This window comes from Macaca nemestrina, chromosome 6 (genome assembly GCF_043159975.1).
Source record: "Macaca nemestrina isolate mMacNem1 chromosome 6, mMacNem.hap1, whole genome shotgun sequence".
Lineage (NCBI taxonomy): Eukaryota > Metazoa > Chordata > Mammalia > Primates > Cercopithecidae > Macaca > Macaca nemestrina.
This window is the reverse complement of record NC_092130.1, coordinates 110,087,067-110,108,622: the sequence shown is the minus strand read 5'-3', so window position 1 is coordinate 110,108,622 and position 21,556 is coordinate 110,087,067. Positions and strand designations below refer to the sequence as shown.

Genomic DNA, 21,556 nt, shown 5'->3' with positions numbered 1-21,556 from the left:
GGGAGGTGGAGCTTGCAGTGAGCTGAGATCGTGCCACTGCACTCCAGCCTAGGCGACAGAGTGAGACTCCATCTCAAAAAAAAAAAAAAAAACAGTTTTCATACAGAATGAGAAATAAATGTACTCTAATATATTAAAGCATCTTTGAAAATGTATTTTCACTGGTTATTTTGAATTTTAGGAAACTGAATTGAAATTGTAAATGGGAAGAAAAGGACTTGACAACATTTAAAAGAATAATCTCAAATTGACAGTGGTAAATTTGGCAAAATTACTAAAACACAAAAACTTCCAACTGACTTTTATACAGTAGATTGCAACAAAGAATATATAGAGAAGGAAATGCCTGCCTGATTTAAAATAAAAATCATGTAGCAGGTCTGCTCTGATTCTTTAATAGCATCATATCAATCATGTGTTGTGAAGCTGTCACACTTCTATAGTGAAACATAATTTGACACTTAACTGCATACAGTGCTTAACACTGTCATGTGTATTCTACTTGAGCATTTTGTAAATTAAACTAAATACTGCTATAGAGATGCCAAGCATTACTAATTTTATGATTATATTTCTTTTGTCTCCTCAAAGTGCTGAGCACAGAGCAAGTATACTTAATTACCTTCATGGGTACTGAAAATCTTTGCCCTCTCCCAAATGAAATGAAAGAGGTGTCTAGATGTTACTGTACTCTGGCAATATTGAATTTTGGCCAGAGTTTTGGCAGCTACTTATATGAAATGCCATTTTTAATAAGTAAAGGCAGACCCAGAGCACAAACAAAATCATATTGGCATAAATCACAATATGTCATTATGATTTATTTGAGTCTCAAATATTAGAAAATGACTTGCTACAAGGTCAGTTATGAAACTACAGGGTAAGGGCATTGATTGGTTAGATATGTACTTTCTGGGGCATTTTTAAAAATGTAACCTAATAGATTTCCTCTTTGACATTTAGAAGAACAATACTTAATTTTCCTTCTATCTAAATATACCAACTTGGTCTTTTTTATTAAGAATTTTTTTATTTGGCAAAAAAAATTATGTCTGTTTATCATGTATGACATGATATTTTGAAGTATATAACCACTGTGGAGTGACTAAATCTAGCTAATTAACATATTACTTCACAAAATTTTAATATTGTGCTGAGAACCGACTTGTTTTTATAGAATTTAAGGTGGCCTACAGAAAGATAACACAATTTAAAAGCAGATAAGACAGAAAAAAATAAGAATTGGAACTTAAGGTGGAAATGAGTCTAATATAAAAATACATACCAAAATTCCTATATACTTTTTTCCCAATTCATAGCATCCATCAGATAAAAACAAATCAATTAATGAATAAGTATTAATAATATTTCAAGGATTGTCAATCACAGTATCAAACTAATTAAAAACTCCACAACTTTTTTGTGAGTTTAAGAGTAATTATCTCTATTTTGCAAGTGGGAAAATGAAGACACTGGTGTTAACTGATTTATTCCTTTAACAGCTGAGAGAGCCGGGACTAGAATCCAAAGTTTCGGTAGCTTGTTCAAATCTCTATTGGTTATTCTATTTCTCTTTTAATTTTAATCTACAATGGATCTGAAGAATAGAATCTGAAGTTGAAGTGTGTGGGTGTGGGAGAATCACTGGCACACTGTATGTGTCCACATGTGGCGGCTGTGGTTTGTGCAGTTTCACACTCATGCCTCATACCTAGACTTCTACGTGTTAATTCTTACTCATCTCTCAAGCCCTTACAATGATCACACAAGGAACCTCAGGTTTGTGTCTCAAGGTGCTATTTCAGCAGGAGTCCACAGTACAAACGCCTTACCTGGCCCCAGTCTCCTGTGACCCAGCGAGGAGGAGGGCAGCGGCCCAAACTGCAGCGGATGCGGACAGGAGGTTTGCTTTCCTCTGGACATTGTGCAGCTGGGAATGTCTTAGACAGGTCACTGCTCTTGCACAGAACAATCCGATGCTTGAATCCTGGACCACATTTTGGAGTACACTGGAAATAAAATAGTATTGAATCACGACAGTTTAAAGACAGAGGAAAATTTGAGGAAAGTCTTTCTTCAAGTAAATGTGTGTTTTAGTATAGAATATACACATATACTAAGTTCTAGGCAGTCTCTCAGATACAAAGTTCCTTAAAGGTTTTTAAGCAGAGGTACTTTTATCTTTGTCTTAAGGGTTTGAAGAGCTAAATCCAACATTTGCTTTTCTTGGCTAACTCATTTTCTTGCTCTGTTGGGGATAGGTTGATTCCTCTATTCCTCTCTATCCTTGGCCTCATCAGCTGTGATAAGATTCTGCTAATTTTTGGAATGTGGAATCCTTGGTTTCCTACTTGGTGGGTGTGGTCTTCTAAAAGGAATGTGTATGTTATTAGTAGACCACAAGAACTTGTCTCTGTAAAGCAAGTTCAGGGTTGATTTAGATGAACTATTCTTATGCCGAGTCGCTAAGAATACTTGGTCACAGGTGAAGGTTTCTTGCACAGAAAATCTCTTAACTTTTCCCCATACATCAGTTACAAATCTAAGGAAGTTGTTCTTTAGAATTGGTTCTGTTTGTTCTTCATACTGAGGGAAGGATGTTTTTCCCTATGTCACAAATCTTATGTACCTCATCTCCAGGTGTTTCTAGAAGTCACCTATTTAACATAGTAGCTGACTTGAGTCTTCCAGATTTCTCCCCTGTATATCTGGACCCTTCCTTAAAAATCTGTACTTCAGGCCAGGCACGGTGGCTCAAGCCTGTAATCCCAGCACTTTGGGAGGCTGAGGTGGGCAGATCACGAGGTCAAGAGATCAAGACCATCCTGGCCAACATGGTGAAACCCTGTCTCTACTAAAAATACAAAAATTAGCTGGGTGTGGTGGTGCGTGTCTGTAGCCCCAGCTACTTGGGGGGCTGAGGCAGGAGAAGCACTTGAACCAGGAGGTGGAGGTTGCAGTGAGCCAAGATTGCGTCACTGCACTCTAGCCTGCAAACAGAGCAAGACTCTGTCTCAAAAAAAAAAAAAAAAAAATCTATACTTCCCCTCAATCAAGGGAGGACCTTCCCCACAACATTTGGAAGCACTGTATATATACCTTTCATGCAAAAAACATTTCTAGATCTCCTACAGGAACTACACTAGACTGGGGAGATACAAAAATGAATGAAACAGGCGCTTGGTTGGAGACGTGAGTCTTGCCAAAGGTCCCAGCCGAATAAAGTCCTTCCTTCTTTAACTCCGTGTCTGAGGGGTTTTGTCTGCAGCTTGTTCTGCTACATGTCTTGGTTCCCTGACCAGGAAGTGAGGTGATTAACAGATGGTCAGACGGTTGAGGCAGCCCCTTAAGCAGCTTAGGCCTGCCCTGTGGAGCATCCCTATGGGGGACTCTGGCCAGCTTGAGTGATGCGGATCCTGAGCATGCTCCTGGGTAGGCAATTGCCCGAGTGGAACGCCTCACCAGAGCAGTGTGTGGCAGGCCCCCATGGAGGATCAACGCAGTGGCTGAACACCAGGAAGGAACTGGCACTTGGAGTCTGGACATCTGAAACTTGGTAAGACTAGTCTTTGGAACTTGGCCACTCCATTTGAGGGGAAGCGTGGCCTGATCACCCACAGTGTGCCTGTACTGGCACTTTGGTTTTTGTTTTTGACTTGACTTTGATTGCTTGATACTTTGGTTTTGACCTGGCTTGGATTTCTGGATACTCTGATTTTGGTTTTGATTCTGGTTTTGTGTGAACTATAAAAGTATGTGTGTGCCCTTTTTATCTGTTCTTTGTTTCATGGTGTGCGTGTGGTGTTAGCGTGGTGTTTTGTCTCGAAGAAGCATGGGTCACGCACAAAGTAAGCCCACCCCACTAGGAACTATGTTGAAAAATTTCAAGAAAGGATTTAAGGGAGATTATGGTGTTACTATGACACCAGGAAAACTTAGAACTTTGTGTGAAATACACTGGCCAGCATTAGAGGTGGGTTGGCCATCAGAAGGAAGCCTGGACAGGTCCCTTGTTTCAAGGTATGGCACAAGGTAACCTGTAAGCCAGGGCACCCAGACCAGTTCCCGTACATAAACCCTTGGTTACAGCTGGTTTTAGATCCCACCCCCTGCCCCCCAACCGGTGGTTGAGAGAACAGCAGCATAAGCGGCTGGCAGAGGCAAGGAAAGACCAGCAGAGAGACAGAGAGGAAAGAGAGAGAAAAAGGGGCAAAGAGAGAGAGAGGAAAAGACAGAGAGGAAGAGACGGAGAGACAAACAGGGATTCAAGAAGAGAGAGAGAGAGAGAGACAGGCAGAGAGAGAGGAAGAGACAAAGGCAAATGCAAAGTCAAAGAGAGAAAGACAGAAAGTCAAAGAGAGAAAGAGAGAAATATACAAGTAGTTAAGAAAAAAAAAACCAGTGTACCCTATTCCTTTAAAAGCCAAGGTAAATTTAAAACCTACAATTGATAATTAAAGGTATTCTCTGTAACCCTGTAACACTCTAATACCACTTTGTTTTCAGTGTAAACAAGGGCTTATCCCGAAACCACTGAGGCCTTCCTATAAAAAATCCTTAACCCAGTAACCTGTGGATAGCCCAGATGCATTCAATCTCTGGCAGCAACTACTTTGCTAACAGAAGAAAGTAAAAAAAAAAAAAAACTTTTAGAGGAAACCTCATTGTGAGCACACCTCACCAGTTCAGAAGTATCCTAAGGAAAAAAAAAAAGGATGATTTAATATTAACCACTGAAAATTCCCTTAACTCAGCAGGTTTCCTAAGAGGGGATCTAAATCTTAATTACCATACAAAGGTCCGACCAGACCTAGGAGGAACTCCCTTCAGGACAGGAGGATGGATGGTTCCTCCCAGGTAATTGAAGGAGAAAAAAAAAGCCATCTATCCCAATTCTAAGTTAATTTGGATTAAACAAGGTCTTATTAATAGCAAAGGATAATCGAAATCCCAAACTTATAAGGTTTTCAACAAAAGTAAAGTTTGCCAAAAGTTAACAGTGTAACATGTATTATAGTAGCTTCTAATCTTGTGGCCTTAGACAGTCTAGTCCACAGACATAAAAGAAGTTCACTTTGGAAAAGAATGGTTATCATCTTTGAAAAAAAAAGGGGGGGCAGAATTTATGTAAAAAGAGTGTTATATGGTAAATTCTTGTCCTGAAATAAATTAACTGGTTGTTTAAAGAAAGAAATGTTTGTAATAAGTCAGAAAGTTGAGGCATATCGAACAATTGTCCGCGAAAGTCGTGAAAGAAAAAAAGTTATTAAAAAATAGAATTTATGCAAGAAATGTCATATAATTTAAAAGTAACTAGGCCTCCTGAATGTAAAACTATTGAAAAAAAAACAGTTTATGTGCAAGGTGTATAAGGAAAGTAAAATATACCTTTGGCAAAAGGATTATAAGGAGGCATAAGAATGTAAATTTTTACCTACATTAAAAGGTTACAAATATATATTGTTTTGAAGGTTTAATCAAGTTTTAAAACATTAATTGTAAATAAAAATCTGTGTGTAAACATACTGGCTAAAGTTAAACGGGTATCAACCAGTTTTTCTGTGAATTGGACATTAAAGTAAAAACATGAGTTTTTCTTAAAGCACTAACCTGCTCTTTAATAAAAATTATAAAAGGTTAAAAAGAGTCTATAAAAATCTTACCTTATGGCCCAACATTAAAAATTGAATAAATGTCTACAAAGTTTTATTAAAACTAAGTTTAACATTAATAGCACACTAATATAAAGGTAAAATTTAGATTATCTGGTATAAAAATCATACAGGAAGCATTGTCAAATATAAAATGGTGTTTGGCTTCTTTTGTCTAAAAACTAATAAAAATAGATACTAAAGGAAATTTCTCAGTAGAAAGGCACCAAGGACTATAAAGTCCACTGCTGATGTCCCCACATTTAAAACAAAGGTCAGTTTCTTAGAAATTATATACTTGGTTTATCTTCCACTTTCCTTTCCCTCAAAACTAAAAGTCTTTTAGAATAGGTACCACCCCTAGAATTTCCAGTAAACCAGCACCAGCCTGAAGATCACCTTCTCATCAAAGGGTGGAAAGAAGAAAAACTCGAGCCAGCCTAGGAAGGACGCTACCTTGTGCTGCTAACCACCGAGACTGCCATTCATAGAGCAGAAAAGGGATGGACTCATCACACCTGAGACAAAGTGCCACCCCCTACAGAGTCATGGGCCACAGTCCCAGGGGAAAATCCTACCAAATTAAAGCTAAGAAAAATTTAACGCTTTCATCTATTCTATTACTCTTTCTTCTTCCCTCGCTCTATTGCTAACCATTTAGTTAGCAATAGACATAACCAAGTCAATTTTGCCTCAAACTATTGCATTTAACGCTTGCCTTGTTATACCCTGTGGGGACTTGCCAAGTCAAAGACAGCGCTCGACTTCAGAAAAGTACCTCTGTCCCTCCTGCCTCTCCTCAGACTGGGCATTAGTAAATTAGGACCATTTAATCTGGGTAAATTTCGATAAAGACTCCAGTGTCAACCAGGAGTCTTGCCCCCCAGTGTAGAGCTTTCATGCCATAGTTGGTCCAACGTTCTGTGGACCACTAAAGAGCAAGGATGGACTACCCCAACCAGTTTTTGTAATTTCCTAAAATCATACATTCGTTTTACTAGAGGATCATAAAAGTTAAAGACTTAAAACAAATTTTGGCAATTAAAACAGGATACCAAGATGCAAATGCCTGGTTGGAATGGATCAAATATTCCATCTGCATGTTAAACAAAAGCAATTGTTATGCTTGTGCACATAGCAGGCCAGAGGCCCAGATTGTCCCCTTTCCACTAAGGTGGTCCTTCAGTAGACCAGGCGTGGGCTGCATGGTAGCTCTCTTCCAGGATTCTACAGCCTGGAGTAATAAGTCGTGCCAAGCTCTCTCTGCTATATCCCAAAGTCCGGCACCCTGCGGGTCAGCCCTCGAGGGTCATCCAGCCTCCATCTCCCAACACTAAGTTCACTTCATGTCTCTCACGACAGGGAGGAAACTTAGTGTTCCTTGGAGACCTGAAGGAATGCAGTGAGCTTAAGAATTTTCAAGAGCTTATCAATCAGTCAGCCCTTGTTCATCCTCGAGCAGATGTGTGGTGGTATTGTGGTGGACCTTTACTGGGTGCTCTGCTGAATAACTGGAGTGGCACTTGTACTTTAGTCCAGTTGGCTATCCCTTTCACCCTGGCATTTCATCAACCAGAGGGAGGAAAAATAAGACATTGTAAAGCGAGAGAAGCCTCTTATGGGTCTTTGAACTCTCACGTCTATGGAGTCCCATGGGGAACATCAGATTAATTTAAAGCTTGAAATCAAATAGAGGCAGGATTTGAGTCAATATTTTGGTGGGTGACAGTTAATAAAAATGTAGATTGGATAAACTACATCTATTACAACCAACAGCAACAAGCTTTTCATGAGTTAAAAGAAAAACTCATGTTGGCCCCAGCCCTGGGGCTACCTGACCTGACAAAACCCTTTACACCCTATGTGTCGGAAAGAGAAAAAAATGGCAGTTGGAGTTTTAACCCAGACTGTGGGGCCCTGGCGAAGGCCAGCGGCCTATCTCTCAGAACAACTAGACGGGGTTTCCAAAGGCTGGCCCCCATGTCTAAGGGCCCTGGCAGCAAGGTCCCTGTTAGCACAAGTAAGAAGCAGATAAATGAACCTTTGAGCAAAACCTGAAAACAAAGGCCCCCCATACTGTGGTAACTTTAATGACTACCAAAGGACATCATTGGTTAACAAATGCTAGATTAACCAAGTACCAAAGCTTGCTATGTGAAAATCTCCACATAACCACTGAAGTTTGCAACACCCTAAACCCCACCACCTTGCTCCCAGTATCAGAAAGCCCAGTTGAACATAACTGTGTAGAGGTGTTGAACTCAGTTTATTCTAGCAGGCCCAACCTCTGAGACCATCCTTGAACATCACAGACTGTGAGCTGTATGTGGACGGGAGCACTTTGCCAACCCCTGCAAAGTGACTCTGAAAAAGATGACAAGCCCTGCTACAGTCACACCCGGAAGCTGACTGGTCCACGCACGGCCGAAGCATGAGGAAACTCATCGTAGAACTCATGTTCCTTAAAATTTGGACTTGTAGGGTAAGGACTACAACTGACCTTTCTCAGACTGACGGCTGTTCCCAGTGTATACATCAAGTCACTGAGGTAGGACAAAAAGTTGCTATAGTCCTATTATTTTATGGTTATTATAAGTGTACTGGGATTCTAAAAAGAACTTATTTGTATAATGCTATTCTATACAAGGTATGTAGCCCAGGAAATGACCAACCTGATGTGTGTTATGACCCATCTGAGCCTCCCATGACCACAGTTTTTGAAATAAGATTAAGGACTGAGGACTAGTGGGGGCTCATAAACGATACGAGTAAAATGTTAGCCAAAACAAAAGAAAAAGGGGTGCCCAAACAAGTCACCTTGAAGTTTGATGCCTGTGCTGTCATTAATAGTAATAAGTTAGGAATAGGATGTGGTTCTCTTAATTAGGAAAGAGGCTATACGGCAGAAAACAAGTACATTTGTCATGAATTAGGACTGTGTGGAAATGAATGTGGATACTGGTCTTGTGTCATTTAGGCTACTTGCATAAAAAAGAAAACGAATCCTCTCCATCTTCAGAAAAAAAAATGAATTAAATAGTCTCTACCCTAAAGGAGCTCAGAGTCTTATTTAGGAGACAGACATGGAAACACAAGTTAATGTTAAAAGCATCATATAAGTGGATGTAGAACACATAAATTATCGTGCCCCTAACACCATCAGCCTGCTTTATAATTATGTATTTACATGTCTTTTCATCTCTACTAGACTATAAGCTCCTTAAAATTACTCCATTTGTTTCATCTTTGCATGCTTGTGTGCATGAAAACACACACATGCGTGTGCACACACACATACACACACACCCCAGGAGCCAGCTGAGGGCTCTGAGTAAACGCTTGATAAATATATGCTCTTCTTTATCTGGAAAGGTGACAGTTCTGATTTATCATTAGGTAAATCAAGATGTACTAGTTGTGGATGGGGAGATCTAGGTGAACACCATACACATGTACACACATGGATTTTGTTAGGGGCAATCTTTGAGCCTGGAATATGTCATAGAAAGAGAGAAAAATATTAATAATTTTTTCAGATGAAAATCAATGATTCAATGCAAACTTTATTACAATGAATATAATCACAGAATGCATTTCCTCCAACTTAGAAAAGGTTTCATTAAGATGCATTTTGAAGGAGGATAACACAATTTTTTCCAGTGTAGCTCGAGAAGAGGCTTTAGTTAGGGAGGGAAGATCAAGAGAGAAATTCCTGATCCCTTTTATTCCTCTTCACAGCCTAATCAATATCCTCATAACCTGGTGCTGCCTCACTCTACCCTTACAATCCATCACTAGGTCTTATTAATCCAATTCCGAAATCTCTCTCACACCTGTTGATTTCTCTCCATCTCTACTACCACTAATCTTACTTCAGACAAACATCATTTCCCATATAAAATTTTGTAATGGCTTTCTAGTAGGTCTCCTGTTTCTACCTCTTGCTTCACTCAAATCCACTCCCTAAACTTTAGTCAGAGGGATCTTTCTAAAACACAAATCCAGTTATACTGCATTTTGATTGAAAAAAAATCCCTTAATGGCTTACTATTGCCTTCAAGATAAAAATTCAAACTCTATATATGCTTAGTACACCACAGTAGTAAGGCTCTACTTACCTCTTGAAGTTCATCTCTCTATATGTCAGTCATATAAAATAATTTCCAATATTCTCCAGTACTAGCCCAGTGTCAGGCACAAAGCGAATAGTGTTGCTTTTGCAGCTACAGTAACTACTACTACTACTGCTGCTAATAGCATCTATCATTTCATAAATAAATACTGTATATACCAAGTGTGCTAAATGCTATAATTTATATAGTGCTTACAACTCTCCTATGAGGTGGCAATTATTCTGTTTTTTTTTTTTTAAGGTGGAGTCTCGCTCTGTCGCCCAGGCTGGAGTGCAGTGGCCGGATCTCAGCTCACTGCAAGCTCCGCCTCCCGGGTTCACGCCATTCTCCTGCCTCAGCCTCCCGAGTAGCTGGGACTACAGGCGCCCGCCACCTCGCCCGGCTAGTTTTTTGTATTTTTTAGTAGAGACAGGGTTTCACCGCGTTAGCCAGGATGGTCTCGATCTCCTGACCTCGTGATCCGCCCGCCTCGGCCTCCCAAAGTGCTGGGATTACAGACTTGAGCCACCGCGCCCGGCCCTATTATTTTGTTTTTAAAATGAGAAAGCAAACTTAGAGTGACTGGTAAAAAGTCACACATATATTAAATGGTGGAGCCATTCTAATACTAATTCTTACTAAGTGTTTTCTGGATGTCAGACACTGTACTATGTACTTTGTATGTATTGTCTAATTTAATACAACAATCACTTATATTTCAAGAAACCAAGGCATGCAATAATTTCTGTAGAATAAATAAAGCCCTAATCCAAGTCTTTGAGCTTGCCTCACTTGTGTCGAGTCCATTTCTATCTCTTGAACTTGTTCCACTTGTTTTAATCCTCTTCACTTCATGCCAAGTCTCCTCCACTGTTCAAACTGAAGACTTAGAGGATTTCTGCCACTCTCTTAAAGCTTAATATTATCACTGGTAACAGTAACACTACTATACTGCTTTCAATATAATATTAAACATTATTAAACAAATGTTTAGGAATTATTATAGATGAAGAACTTCATTAAGGGTAAACAGCAAATGGTAAAGCTGGAACGAAATCGTAGGCCTTGTGACCTGTACTTTAGGGCCTACTTGTTATCCATTTCTCTGTTATTATTGTATTCACAGGCTGCTCTTAGTGTTGGCAGAAACAAACTCATGACAATACATAGTAAATACAAATTATTATAAGAATAAGTTGAGGTGAGGTATAAGAGGATACAAGGCCACTTCATCCATATGTTATGCAAAAACATACAGGATGTATAGGGAACTCAGTTTTTGTATTTCGAGGCTATGATTAGTTTTCTAATGGGAGCATTCATTGAAAAATGCACTTGTGCCACTCCTCTGACTCCTTCACATTTTAAAATCATGTGTATGTATATTAAATTCTGGGACATACATCTCTTGTTTATTCTAATAACTTTTTCCAGTGGCAAGAAGCTTCTGTTATTAAGAAAGTAGTAAAATCTAGCTGCCTTTCCTAAAATCATATGCCAGGTCGTACTTACAATTAGGGGAGACAAAGAATGCGAAGACACACAATTCATTCACCTCCGTCTGAGAAGTCCCAAGGAAACTCAAACCAAAACCAAACCAGATATGATTGATAATAAGAAGGATAAGGCTGGGCGCAGTGCCTTACGCCTGTGAATCCCAGCACTTTGGGAGGCCAAGGTGGGCGGATCATGAGGTCAGGAGTTTGAGACCAGCCTGGCCAACATAGTGAAACCCTGTCTGTACTAAAAATACCAAAAAAAAAAAAAAAAAAAAAAAAAAAATTAGCCAGGTGTGGTGGCACGTGTGTGTAGTCCTAGCTATTTGGGAGGAAGAGAACTGCTTGAACCCAGGAGGCAGAGGCTGCAGTGAGCTGAGACTGTGCCACTACACTCCAGCCTGGGTGACAGAGCGAGACTCCGTTTCCAAAAAAAAGGGAAAAAAAGGAGGATAAGAAGACAAAGCAGCACTAATATTTATTGTGTCAAGTAGTGTTCTAAATCCTTGGCATGTAATTACCTAATCCTCATAGAAACTCCATGAATTGAGTACTGTTACAAATCCATTTTATAGGTGAGGAAACTTAAGTGCTAAGAGGTACACACAAATCCTGATGGCAGTTTCCTACTAAAAAGAAAGCTCTGAAAGATACATGCAAAAAGACTAACCTTCTGTAGAACAATGTGCAGTTATGTGTAAAGGTAAACACATAATGACATTTACTTAGGCAAGAAATCATTTTAGAAAAATGACACCTCAAAATTCACTATTTTAGCCAAGGATATTTTATCTTATAGTAACAGAGGTACAGAGATTTTATACAATATTTTCAAGAGAGTGAATGACTGAAAATTAACCAGATTTTCAAGACAGAGAATGACTGAAAACTACATTGCTGTCAAATTTGTTACTCAGTGAATACACCAGGCCTGAACCCTGCAGATCCAGCCACAAATATTACATGTCTAGAGCCAGAGTCTCAATTCTGGTCTCTGCAAATATTGTACTTCTTACAGGTGATTATAAAATTAAATGTTGAAAAATTGCTTGTAAAAATAGTAAAGGCACAGGAATGCCACTTAAACCTGGTTCATTTAAGTAGAACCTAGCAAGTCCTTCTGACCTTATGTCAGAGATGTTCAAGCAGAGAAGTCCTCAGTTTGTTTTTATATTTACTTATTCCTTCTGCTTTCTTGAGGCCTAAAAGGCCTCATTTTTCCCTCTTTACCCTACTGATAAATACAGTATCCCTTCCTAATCCGCAGTTTCATTTTCCACAGTTTCAGTTGCCAGTGATCAACTGAAGTCTGAAAATAGATGAGTACAGTACAGTAAGATGTTTAGAAAGAGATGTTACATTCACAGAACTCTTATTACAGTATGCTGTTATAGTATTGTAATTTTATTATTATTGTTAATCTCTTACTGTGCCTAATTTATAAATTTATAAATTAAACTTTATTATAGGTTTGTATAGATAGGAAAAAAGTATATAATATATATAAGGTTCAGTACTATCTGCAGTTTCAGGTATCCACTGGGGGTCTTGGAACATGTCCCCTGTGGATAAGGGGGGACTACTATCAATGTGTTTGTCCATCTGAAGTCCTCTGTTTTATTTAGCTATGTAAAAAATAAAAATAAAATAAAATAATTAAAAAATAAAATAAAAAAATAAAAATTTCTAGAAAAGCAAGATGAGCCATGGTTATGCATGTATAGACATGTGTGTTATGTAATATATAGACATTAACTTAATTATGAATGCTTCGGAGCATTCTCCAGAGATAATCATTGGCCTATACCCACACAAAGAGTATGTTTTTGCATAACTTTTGAGTGTGCAGTAAAATCTATTAGTAATAATTAGAAATTGGGATACTTAGTTCAATACTATATTTTTCAGATCAAAGAATAGTTATAAACATCAAAATTCATTCTTTCTCATAATAAACCTTTAGGTAGCAGGGTAGAAGATATTATAAAATTTAGAAGACTAGTGGTCTATTCTTTAGTAAAATTGTTTCTCATTATTTCTCCTTATGTGGGTAAATGCCTATTTTTTCCTCTTTATTCATATAATTAGAATCTCATGATCATTTAAAATCCGACCAGACCTTCTGTTTTTTGTTTTCATCTCAGTGGACTATAAGAGGTGACTTTTATGAGAGATGCATTTGCTTCAGCTTAAGAAGCAAAAATATATTTTGCAGAAAAAGTATTTGAAACTAACCAGGGAAAAAAATTTGGCCCTCACCTGTAAAGGACAGAAACATTAACATTTCGGGGTTACACTGAGTTCTCCCTGGAGAGATGGGTTTAAATTACTTAGTCAAAGGACTACAATAGAACCTAGGAGTATACGAGGTACTGACACAATTGTCTCATCAAACGAAACACAGTCCCTTGTATGTAGATTTTCCCCATCTTTCTTAAGTAATGCTATCTAAACATAAGTACTAAAAAGTCAGTTGAGTAAGATGCCAGTTACCCACTTGTCCAAGAGTAAGTACAAGAAATGTATCTTTTTCAATAGGCATTATTCTGTAGGAGTCAAATCAACCATTTTGATACATCAAAAGGATGGGTTAGGGCTGCTGGACCCCATCCACGGTATGCAGCAGTGCTTTCAAGAGCTACTTGCCAAGTGAGGGCAAAAACAGAAAACTATTTAAAGTCCAAATAGCCCAGGTGATCCCAAGCATAGATTATAGGACATGTGAAAGCTGTGGCTTCATTAGTTCTGGAAAAGGCTGCTGATGAGCCATTTTCCACCAAGGTAATTTAACTTTTTTTTTTCTTCCTTTTGCCATAAGTACTGGGTGGGTTTCACTGACGCTGGCTTTACAACAATGGAAATTTTATACTAGAAAAGGAAAGGGTCAAAGGGTAAATTCCTCTTGCTGCAATATGTTTTCACCAGTTGAACCTCACCCTTGTGATTAGCAGAGTTCAGACAGCTGAGCGCTGGAAGTGGGGAGGGGGCAGAAAGGGGAGGTTTTCATGGGTGTGTCAAAAAAAATTGTGTGAAATATTTGCCAAAGGTTAACTGAAAGAGACTGAATACCGCCTGCTCTTCTGCTGGGACGTTCTCTTTTCATTAGTGGGAGGTGTTCCATTCCTTTGGGAAGAACAGGCTCCTTGTTCTCATTTTGTTCACAATAGCTACTCAGACATCTATTTCATTTAACGTTATTTATTCTTACTTATTGTTAACCCATCTAGGGAAGGGAAGAGGTGGGCTGTCTGGCAAACTAAGGGAATACAAGTGTGAGAGTAAAGACACCCCACATACTCCGCTTGGGGAAATAAATAGGAGAAACAGTATGGGGCAAAAATCATCTTTCCTCTTGAATAAAGGATGACGACAGTGACAAAGATGGTGCACAATTAGAATTTTTGAGACAGTGACAGCAGCAGTTTTCAACCTGTGCTTACCCCAGAATTGTTTCCTGTCTGGGGAAAGACAACAGCAGCTTCCTTGGAGAATGCTTTATCTGAGGTGGTACTCCAATCCCTCAGCACCATTTCTTGCCCCTAAGCTTTGACTCAGCCATGTTAAAGAGTATTGCAGAAATGTGATTAAAAGTGTCCTCAGCTTAGATGTACATCTTCAGGCAGCCTCCAAAAATGCCTAAGAGCCTCTTAGAGCCATTTGAGTGAGTCACTTCAAAGAGTGGATAGATAAGAATCAAAATTCTAAGAGAGGGATAAGAGCAACCTATATGAAGTTGAATTCTGAAGGAAACTTTAAAATAGCATTTGGAATGGAAGCATATCAGTTAATATATACAAGCTATCCCTCAAGGTGATTATATCTGGTTGTTTTATTTAAAAACATATAATGATACAGAAGAGTGTAGGTTAGAAGATCAGTTGAAATGAGGTTTACATGAAGTTTTGATATTTTAGTGGTTGGCAGCAATTTCTTCTAGAAATTTCTCAGAAGGCATTCTTTCTGCTTATGAAGGATGATATAGTATAGAGTTCTGTATTCCAACCTTCCTAGTACCTATCACCATCAGTCTTTCATTTACTCTTAAAAACAAACCCTTTTCTCTCACACTGCTTTCATCACCCACTCTGTGTTTCTGTGCAGTCATCTCTCTTTTCAGGCATCCTTTCTCTAACTTCCCTGTTCTCTTCCCTACTCCCAACTCTATACCCCTGAATATTCAGCTTAACTCCCATCAACTAAAAAGCCTTCTGATCATACTCCAGGCTATTCTGCCCTTCTCAGCTCTGAATTTCTATATGAATTTATACATTTATACCTCACAATCCACTGTTTTATTACACACTACCTTATATGTAGTATTCTCTAGTTGTTTCATGGGTATTTTTCATTTGCCCATGCTTACAAGATTCTTTCATATTACCCATGGTGCCTATCCCAGTATGTTTAGTAATCACTCAAACTTACTGACTTGACCTGAAGCCCTCAAACTGTGGCAGCCAATCATCAGGTCTCCTATTATGATTTTCCCATAAATTTCTCATACCAATGAATATTTATGGATTTCTATAAGGATCCTGGGCACTAACATGTATACAACTCTCCAGAATGTCTATTCTTTATCAATGGATTTTATCTTTCAAATCAGTTTAGGAGTTAATGCATCCCATTAGGGAATAGAAGAGTCCATACTGTTTTCCATAAACACTGACAGAATAATACCAAGGATATCTCTACATATGACTGAAATATATAACTAAAAAATCTAACTTAGGTAGGCAGAATGTAATTATTGAAGCTGGACTATGGCCAGGAAACTTGGAAGAACACTCCCAATTCCTGTCAAAGATTCCATGGATAACCACAACTGGACAGAATCTCTACTTCCATGTACCATCTTAAACACAGTGCTTCTTTTGGTCGTCTGCTCCAGCAAAATAAGGCCACTCAAGCAGTAAGATTCACAGGGGAATAGTTACATCCAAAGGTTCCTAAAGAACAATGTTTAATCTTTTTGTTTGTATTTTGACAAATGTATGAGGTCTACAGGAAATACCCAAAGCAAGTACCACAATGTTTCTGGCAGGATATATTAGAATAGAGTCTGAGATGCATCCTGTTTTGCTAACTTGAAAGAAATGTCTCTGGTTATATAGCAAGGTACTCATTCTTAACACTTAACACACACTATAGAAGGTTTCAGCTCTTCTTCGGGAGATGTGGAAAATGATATAGTATGCAAATGTATATATCTTATGGATACTGAGGAGTCAAAAATTAACTACCTCTTACCTCATTTTTCATAAGGTAATTTTTCTGAGTTGCTCTGGATTTTATTAGGCTATTTTGTATACATCTATGCCAAGAAAACATTATCTTGGTCAGGTCTTCCTCATGTAAGTGAAGGGAATGATCAATTTCAAATTTGACGTTTTCCTATGTTATAACCTTCAGCTCCATATTTCTTCCACAGTTGAAATAGAAGACATAAAATATATAGATATAGATATGTCATAAGTGATAATGAATTGATAACAATTCATACCTAAGAGTTATGTAATTATGCTGCTACATTACTTGAAAAAAGATATTTTAAAAATTGTGCTTTCCAAATGAGATCCTAGAAAAGGTCATTCTAGATCTTCAATAAGTTTTAGGGTAAGAAAGGTTCTTGACTCTCCTTTTGAACTTCAATTTTTAATCACATATCACAAATTCTAAACTTGTGATGTGCTCAATAGTAAGAAGGAGAAAAACCACATATAAAGAGTACCCACTATAATGTTATTTCAAATTTACTTTAGACTTATTTTTAACCAAATTGATGACAAGTTTCTCGCTGATTTCCCTTACCTACCCAAAAAAACCCTTTACTTCCTGACAAGCAGCAATAAAATATAACATGGTCAAATTCACTATTACGCAGCCCTTACTTGTTGAGTTCTAAGATGCTCAGGTGTCCTTAATATTAACTGATTTGAGATAGATAGTTAAGACTTCAAAACATATACATATGGCCTCAGATTTCCTTACCTCAGACCAGTCCAAAGCCACCCACTGTGGTGGACATGACTGGTTGTTGCAGGGCTCTTTTTCAACAGGCCGGTGTGTTAAACAACCACTGTAGTCCAGTGTCTCCTCCTCAGAAGGTCCAATCTTCCTGATGCAGAGCACTGCCCTTGTGCGCATCCCACCATCACAAGTCTTGCTGCACTCCAACCAATCTCCAATGAACCACCTGCAGCAATACGTGGAAGAAACACAGAAAAGCACTTCCTCAGTGCATCCAGAGATTTTTAGCTAAGTGAAGGCACGTTCACTGATGGACTATGAGCTGACATTTCAATGTTGGTTGATAAGACAAATAGCAAATGAAAAAGCTGCTAAGGAAAAACCTTTACTGTCATTTGCTTTCTAAAGTGTAGTGTGTGGGCTTTGGAGCAGGCAGAACCCAGATTCAAACAAGTGCACTATGTCTTTAAACCTCTTTTATTTTTCTCCTTTTTAATTACATTCTAAAATGAGGATAACAATGATCAATCTCATAAAATTGTCATGAGGGTTAAATAAGGTCATATATATAAAGCTCCCAGTGGTGTGCTAGTAAATGTTTAACCACTGGCTCCCCATGGCAGCGGGGTGGGGGAGTTCTGATTTGTGGCATTTGCCAATTTTTGTAGCGTAAAAACCTCACTATGGCCAATTTCAAGCTACCAGCTTGATATACTAAAGGTGAACAGGAGAAGATATGCTAATAATAGGGTCCTATGAATCAATACTAGCTAGCTCCAGCACACCACTGAATGCTTCTAACATAGTGTCTGTCATGTAACAAACAAGAAATAGTAGCTATTTTTATTATTATGACATTGAGGCAGGTTCCCCCATAATTAAAAATTTTATGCTAAAACCACTGTAAGGAAATTGGGGATTTGTTTTTCAATTTCCAGAAATAAACCTCTATGAAGATACGACTTGAATGTCCTTACAGGGACAGAGAAGGCCGGTATCCATCCTGAGGACATGGGAGTCTTAAAACACCTTCAGCAAGATCAGAGCTCTGAGCTAGCTCTATGAAAACATGCAGATCTCTTGTTTCAACCTTTTGACTCCTAAAAACAGCTTCTACACAGCTAATGTGGAAAGAAATGCAAATGTCTTAGAAAAAATAACATGTCTCATATTTGTAGGTACACTACACCTTTACCCTAAAGTCATAAACTTTCACATATATAATTTCAGGGGGTTTGTGGTTTGTTTTGTTTTTTTGCAACACTTCTGTAGGACTCACTCTTCTGGACACATTAATTAGTCTAAGGGATGTAACTCATGATCTAAATCAGATCAATGAGAATTCTGGTTTAGAATTTTTATATCTCAACTAGAGCAAAAGGGACCCTTTCCTTTCTGGTCACAAAGGTGCATAAGAAGATGAGTCCAGAGCTGCAGTGGCTAGGTTCCCTGTCAAGTGGAATTAGCTGATTTCAAAGAATGCAGAGGAGCTAGAATGTCTGGATGGTGTGTGAGTCCTTGATTCCAGCCATTTCTCAAGCTAGGTCCCCCTTACACTTCCCTCAGCTTTGTTACATAAATCTTATGTGCTGAAGCCAGCTCAAGTTGAAGTTTTGTTATCTGTAACAAGGGTCTTGACTGACATATTGTATTTCATTTATTAAATATTTGCTGAATGTCTACTCTGTTCAAGGCATTGTGCTTTGTTTTATAGAAGAAAGTAAGATCCAATGTTAGGAAAACAGTTCTCCAAAATCATGAAAAGAGCAATGATGGAACCAGGACTAGATTCCCCATCGACTGCTATTTCAATCAAAATTCATTTTAACATTACTGAATAGTAAAATATAGGTTACAAGCATGGGGTCACAAGGCACTTTCTTCAATCCATAATTATAAATCATGCAGTTATTCTCAATGGACATGCTCATGCTTTTGGGTGGCAGACTCCTGAGAGAGAAGAATATGGAAAGCTTAACAACAAATTTCTCACTATTTCTGTGAGCATAGCACCATTGTGCCAGTTTTGTATATGGAAGATAATACTTTAGTGAAGTCAGAGTACTAGTATCCTAAATTTGAGCCTGCATTAAGCCAATGAAGCAACACTGGCCTTTGTCCATTATTATTCATATTGTCTTTACTTATAAAGAAAACCAGCATTTAGAAATATAGTTAGCCAGTTTTTCAAATTTAAATTGTATTTTATCAACATCTACAAATTTTCAGCCTAAAATTCATTTAAAGAATGATGATTTAATTTTGAATTTTAAAAATCTGACACAAACATTTTTTCTAAGTCATTTTCCAAGGGAGATTTAAAGTAATTTTCATATTCTTTCCTTTCTGTTTTCCACAGATGAACATGATCCCCAGTTGTTAGCACCATTTTTGGTAAGGAAGAAAATGTGTACTGAAAATAATAACTTGCATGCCAACCGTAGTGAAACTCTGATTCAACTTTGCAACAGTGATTTCATCACCAAGATTAGGGGATAAAACAGAAATGTGTATTACAGTCACAAACAGTTCAGTCACACCACCTCCAGCCATGATCTCATTAGTTCTCATAATGTAAGAGGGATGGAGGCCTTCAAATTAAACACAGGTGCCCCGAGTAACCACAATGATTCAGAAGTGTTGCAAAGGGTCAGGGACACCTCTGTCTTTTTATTCTTTGTCTCCTCTTCCATTCCATCTCTCCTCAGAAACTTAACCTAGATGTATCACTCTAGCCTTTAACTTGGAATATATGAAATTGAAAGTATTAATCACCCTCCCAATTTCCTTTCTGACTTTAACTCTGATTTCAGGCTTCACACTCAGTCTCTGTTGCATCTTTATTGCTCATCATACCATCCCGTCCCATGTCTCTCTGAAGGATTAAATCACACTCGAGTTATTTAAATAGTTTTGCAATTCTACCACTGCATCTGCTTGTCTCAGTTTCTCCACTCTGCCACATAGTTTAAGACATACTGCTTCCCTTGTCTTCCTTCTGCATGACCCTTTGATGGCATTTTCTTTCTCTGTCTTCTTTCCCTCCTCTAGATTTGGTGGTAAAAACATGAATACAGAAATTATCTCTGGGAATATAATCATTATAGGTGGAACAATTCTGGGGCTATTTCTTTCTGAGCTTTTCCCAATACTCAGTGATCAAATTGTCTTCATCTTCACAAGTCCGTCATAGCCATTAGACTTTACCAATTAGTGGGAATCATGTTCGAGTGTCTGAAATAAGAGTGGCTTGCTGCAGCCTGTGTAATCTGACCTACAGTCCCAATCTTTTATTATTACAAACAATAGTATAATTTGGAGAAGGGAATAAGAGAGATAGTATAAAAAAATTGCCCCAACCATGGTAAACCAGAATATTTTTGAAGAAATAATCATCATAAACCAGAATATTATATTTGCTTTTTAATTTAAAGGAAAATGGCAGAGCATATGAAAATAAAGTGATATTAAATATTTGGATTAAGAGAGAGAGTTCCTAGGCTTTGTCCCGGAGTCAGGGGTCTAATCATCAACGTTTTTATAAACACAACATAGGAAAATTGTAAAAATCTTCAGAACTTGACAATAATACCTTTACTCAAAGAGAGATTCAGTTATATAACCTACTGTCTACTTACAAAGATAAATAACTTTCCTATGTTTTAAAAGAACTTAAAAAAAATTTCACAACAAAAAGTTGGTAAAAATATAAAAAAAATTTTTTTCATTTCTCAGCTAATTGGAAAGTGAAACTAATATTAAGCAGAATGCTCTATGCCCTAAACATTATACAGTCAAGGTTTTTGTAAATTTTTAAAAATCAACATGATAAACATCTCTGAAGTTGTAGCAACTGAGAATGCGTCAATGAAGCAAGCAAAATTAGATGTATTAAAGTGCCACCAGACATTTGATTTGTACCTTACAAAGCTGGAGATGTCTGATATAATGGGAAAAACATCATGGATATTAGTATACCTCAGTCTGTGAAATGATGGGAGTTGACCTAAATAATTTCCATGATTCTTCCTAGGTCTTAAATTTTGGAGTTTTATAGATGACTCTGATGAATCTTTTTCTAAACTTAAAATAAGAGATGATAGTTGTCCATGGGTGAGGTCCAATGACTCAAAATAATGGTTATTAAACATTATACTTTAAAATATACCAGTTAAATAAAACCTAGCCACTGGATAAAAATTAATCTCTTCCCACCCTAAGTTTCCTTTAGCACTTTGGCTTATAACTCTCTTATCATACTTAATAGATTTTGTCTTGTACTATAGTTATTTTTATATATATTTGCCCAATTAGATTACCCTCAGGA

At 37.8% G+C, this 21,556-nt stretch overlaps 1 protein-coding gene across 2 annotated transcripts in view; it reads right to left on the bottom strand.

The window, feature by feature from the left end:
* Positions 1 to 21,556, bottom strand: part of LOC105499481 (ADAM metallopeptidase with thrombospondin type 1 motif 6) — a 329,327-nt gene that overhangs the window by 16,904 nt on the left and 290,867 nt on the right. For both annotated transcript variants that reach the window (XM_011772051.3, XM_071098858.1), the window contains 2 exons: positions 17,251 to 17,455; positions 1,833 to 2,009 (listed from right to left, as the gene is read on the bottom strand). In XM_011772051.3, coding sequence (XP_011770353.1) covers positions 1,833 to 2,009; positions 17,251 to 17,455 — 382 coding nt within the window. The remainder of the gene's footprint in view (positions 1 to 1,832; positions 2,010 to 17,250; positions 17,456 to 21,556) is intronic.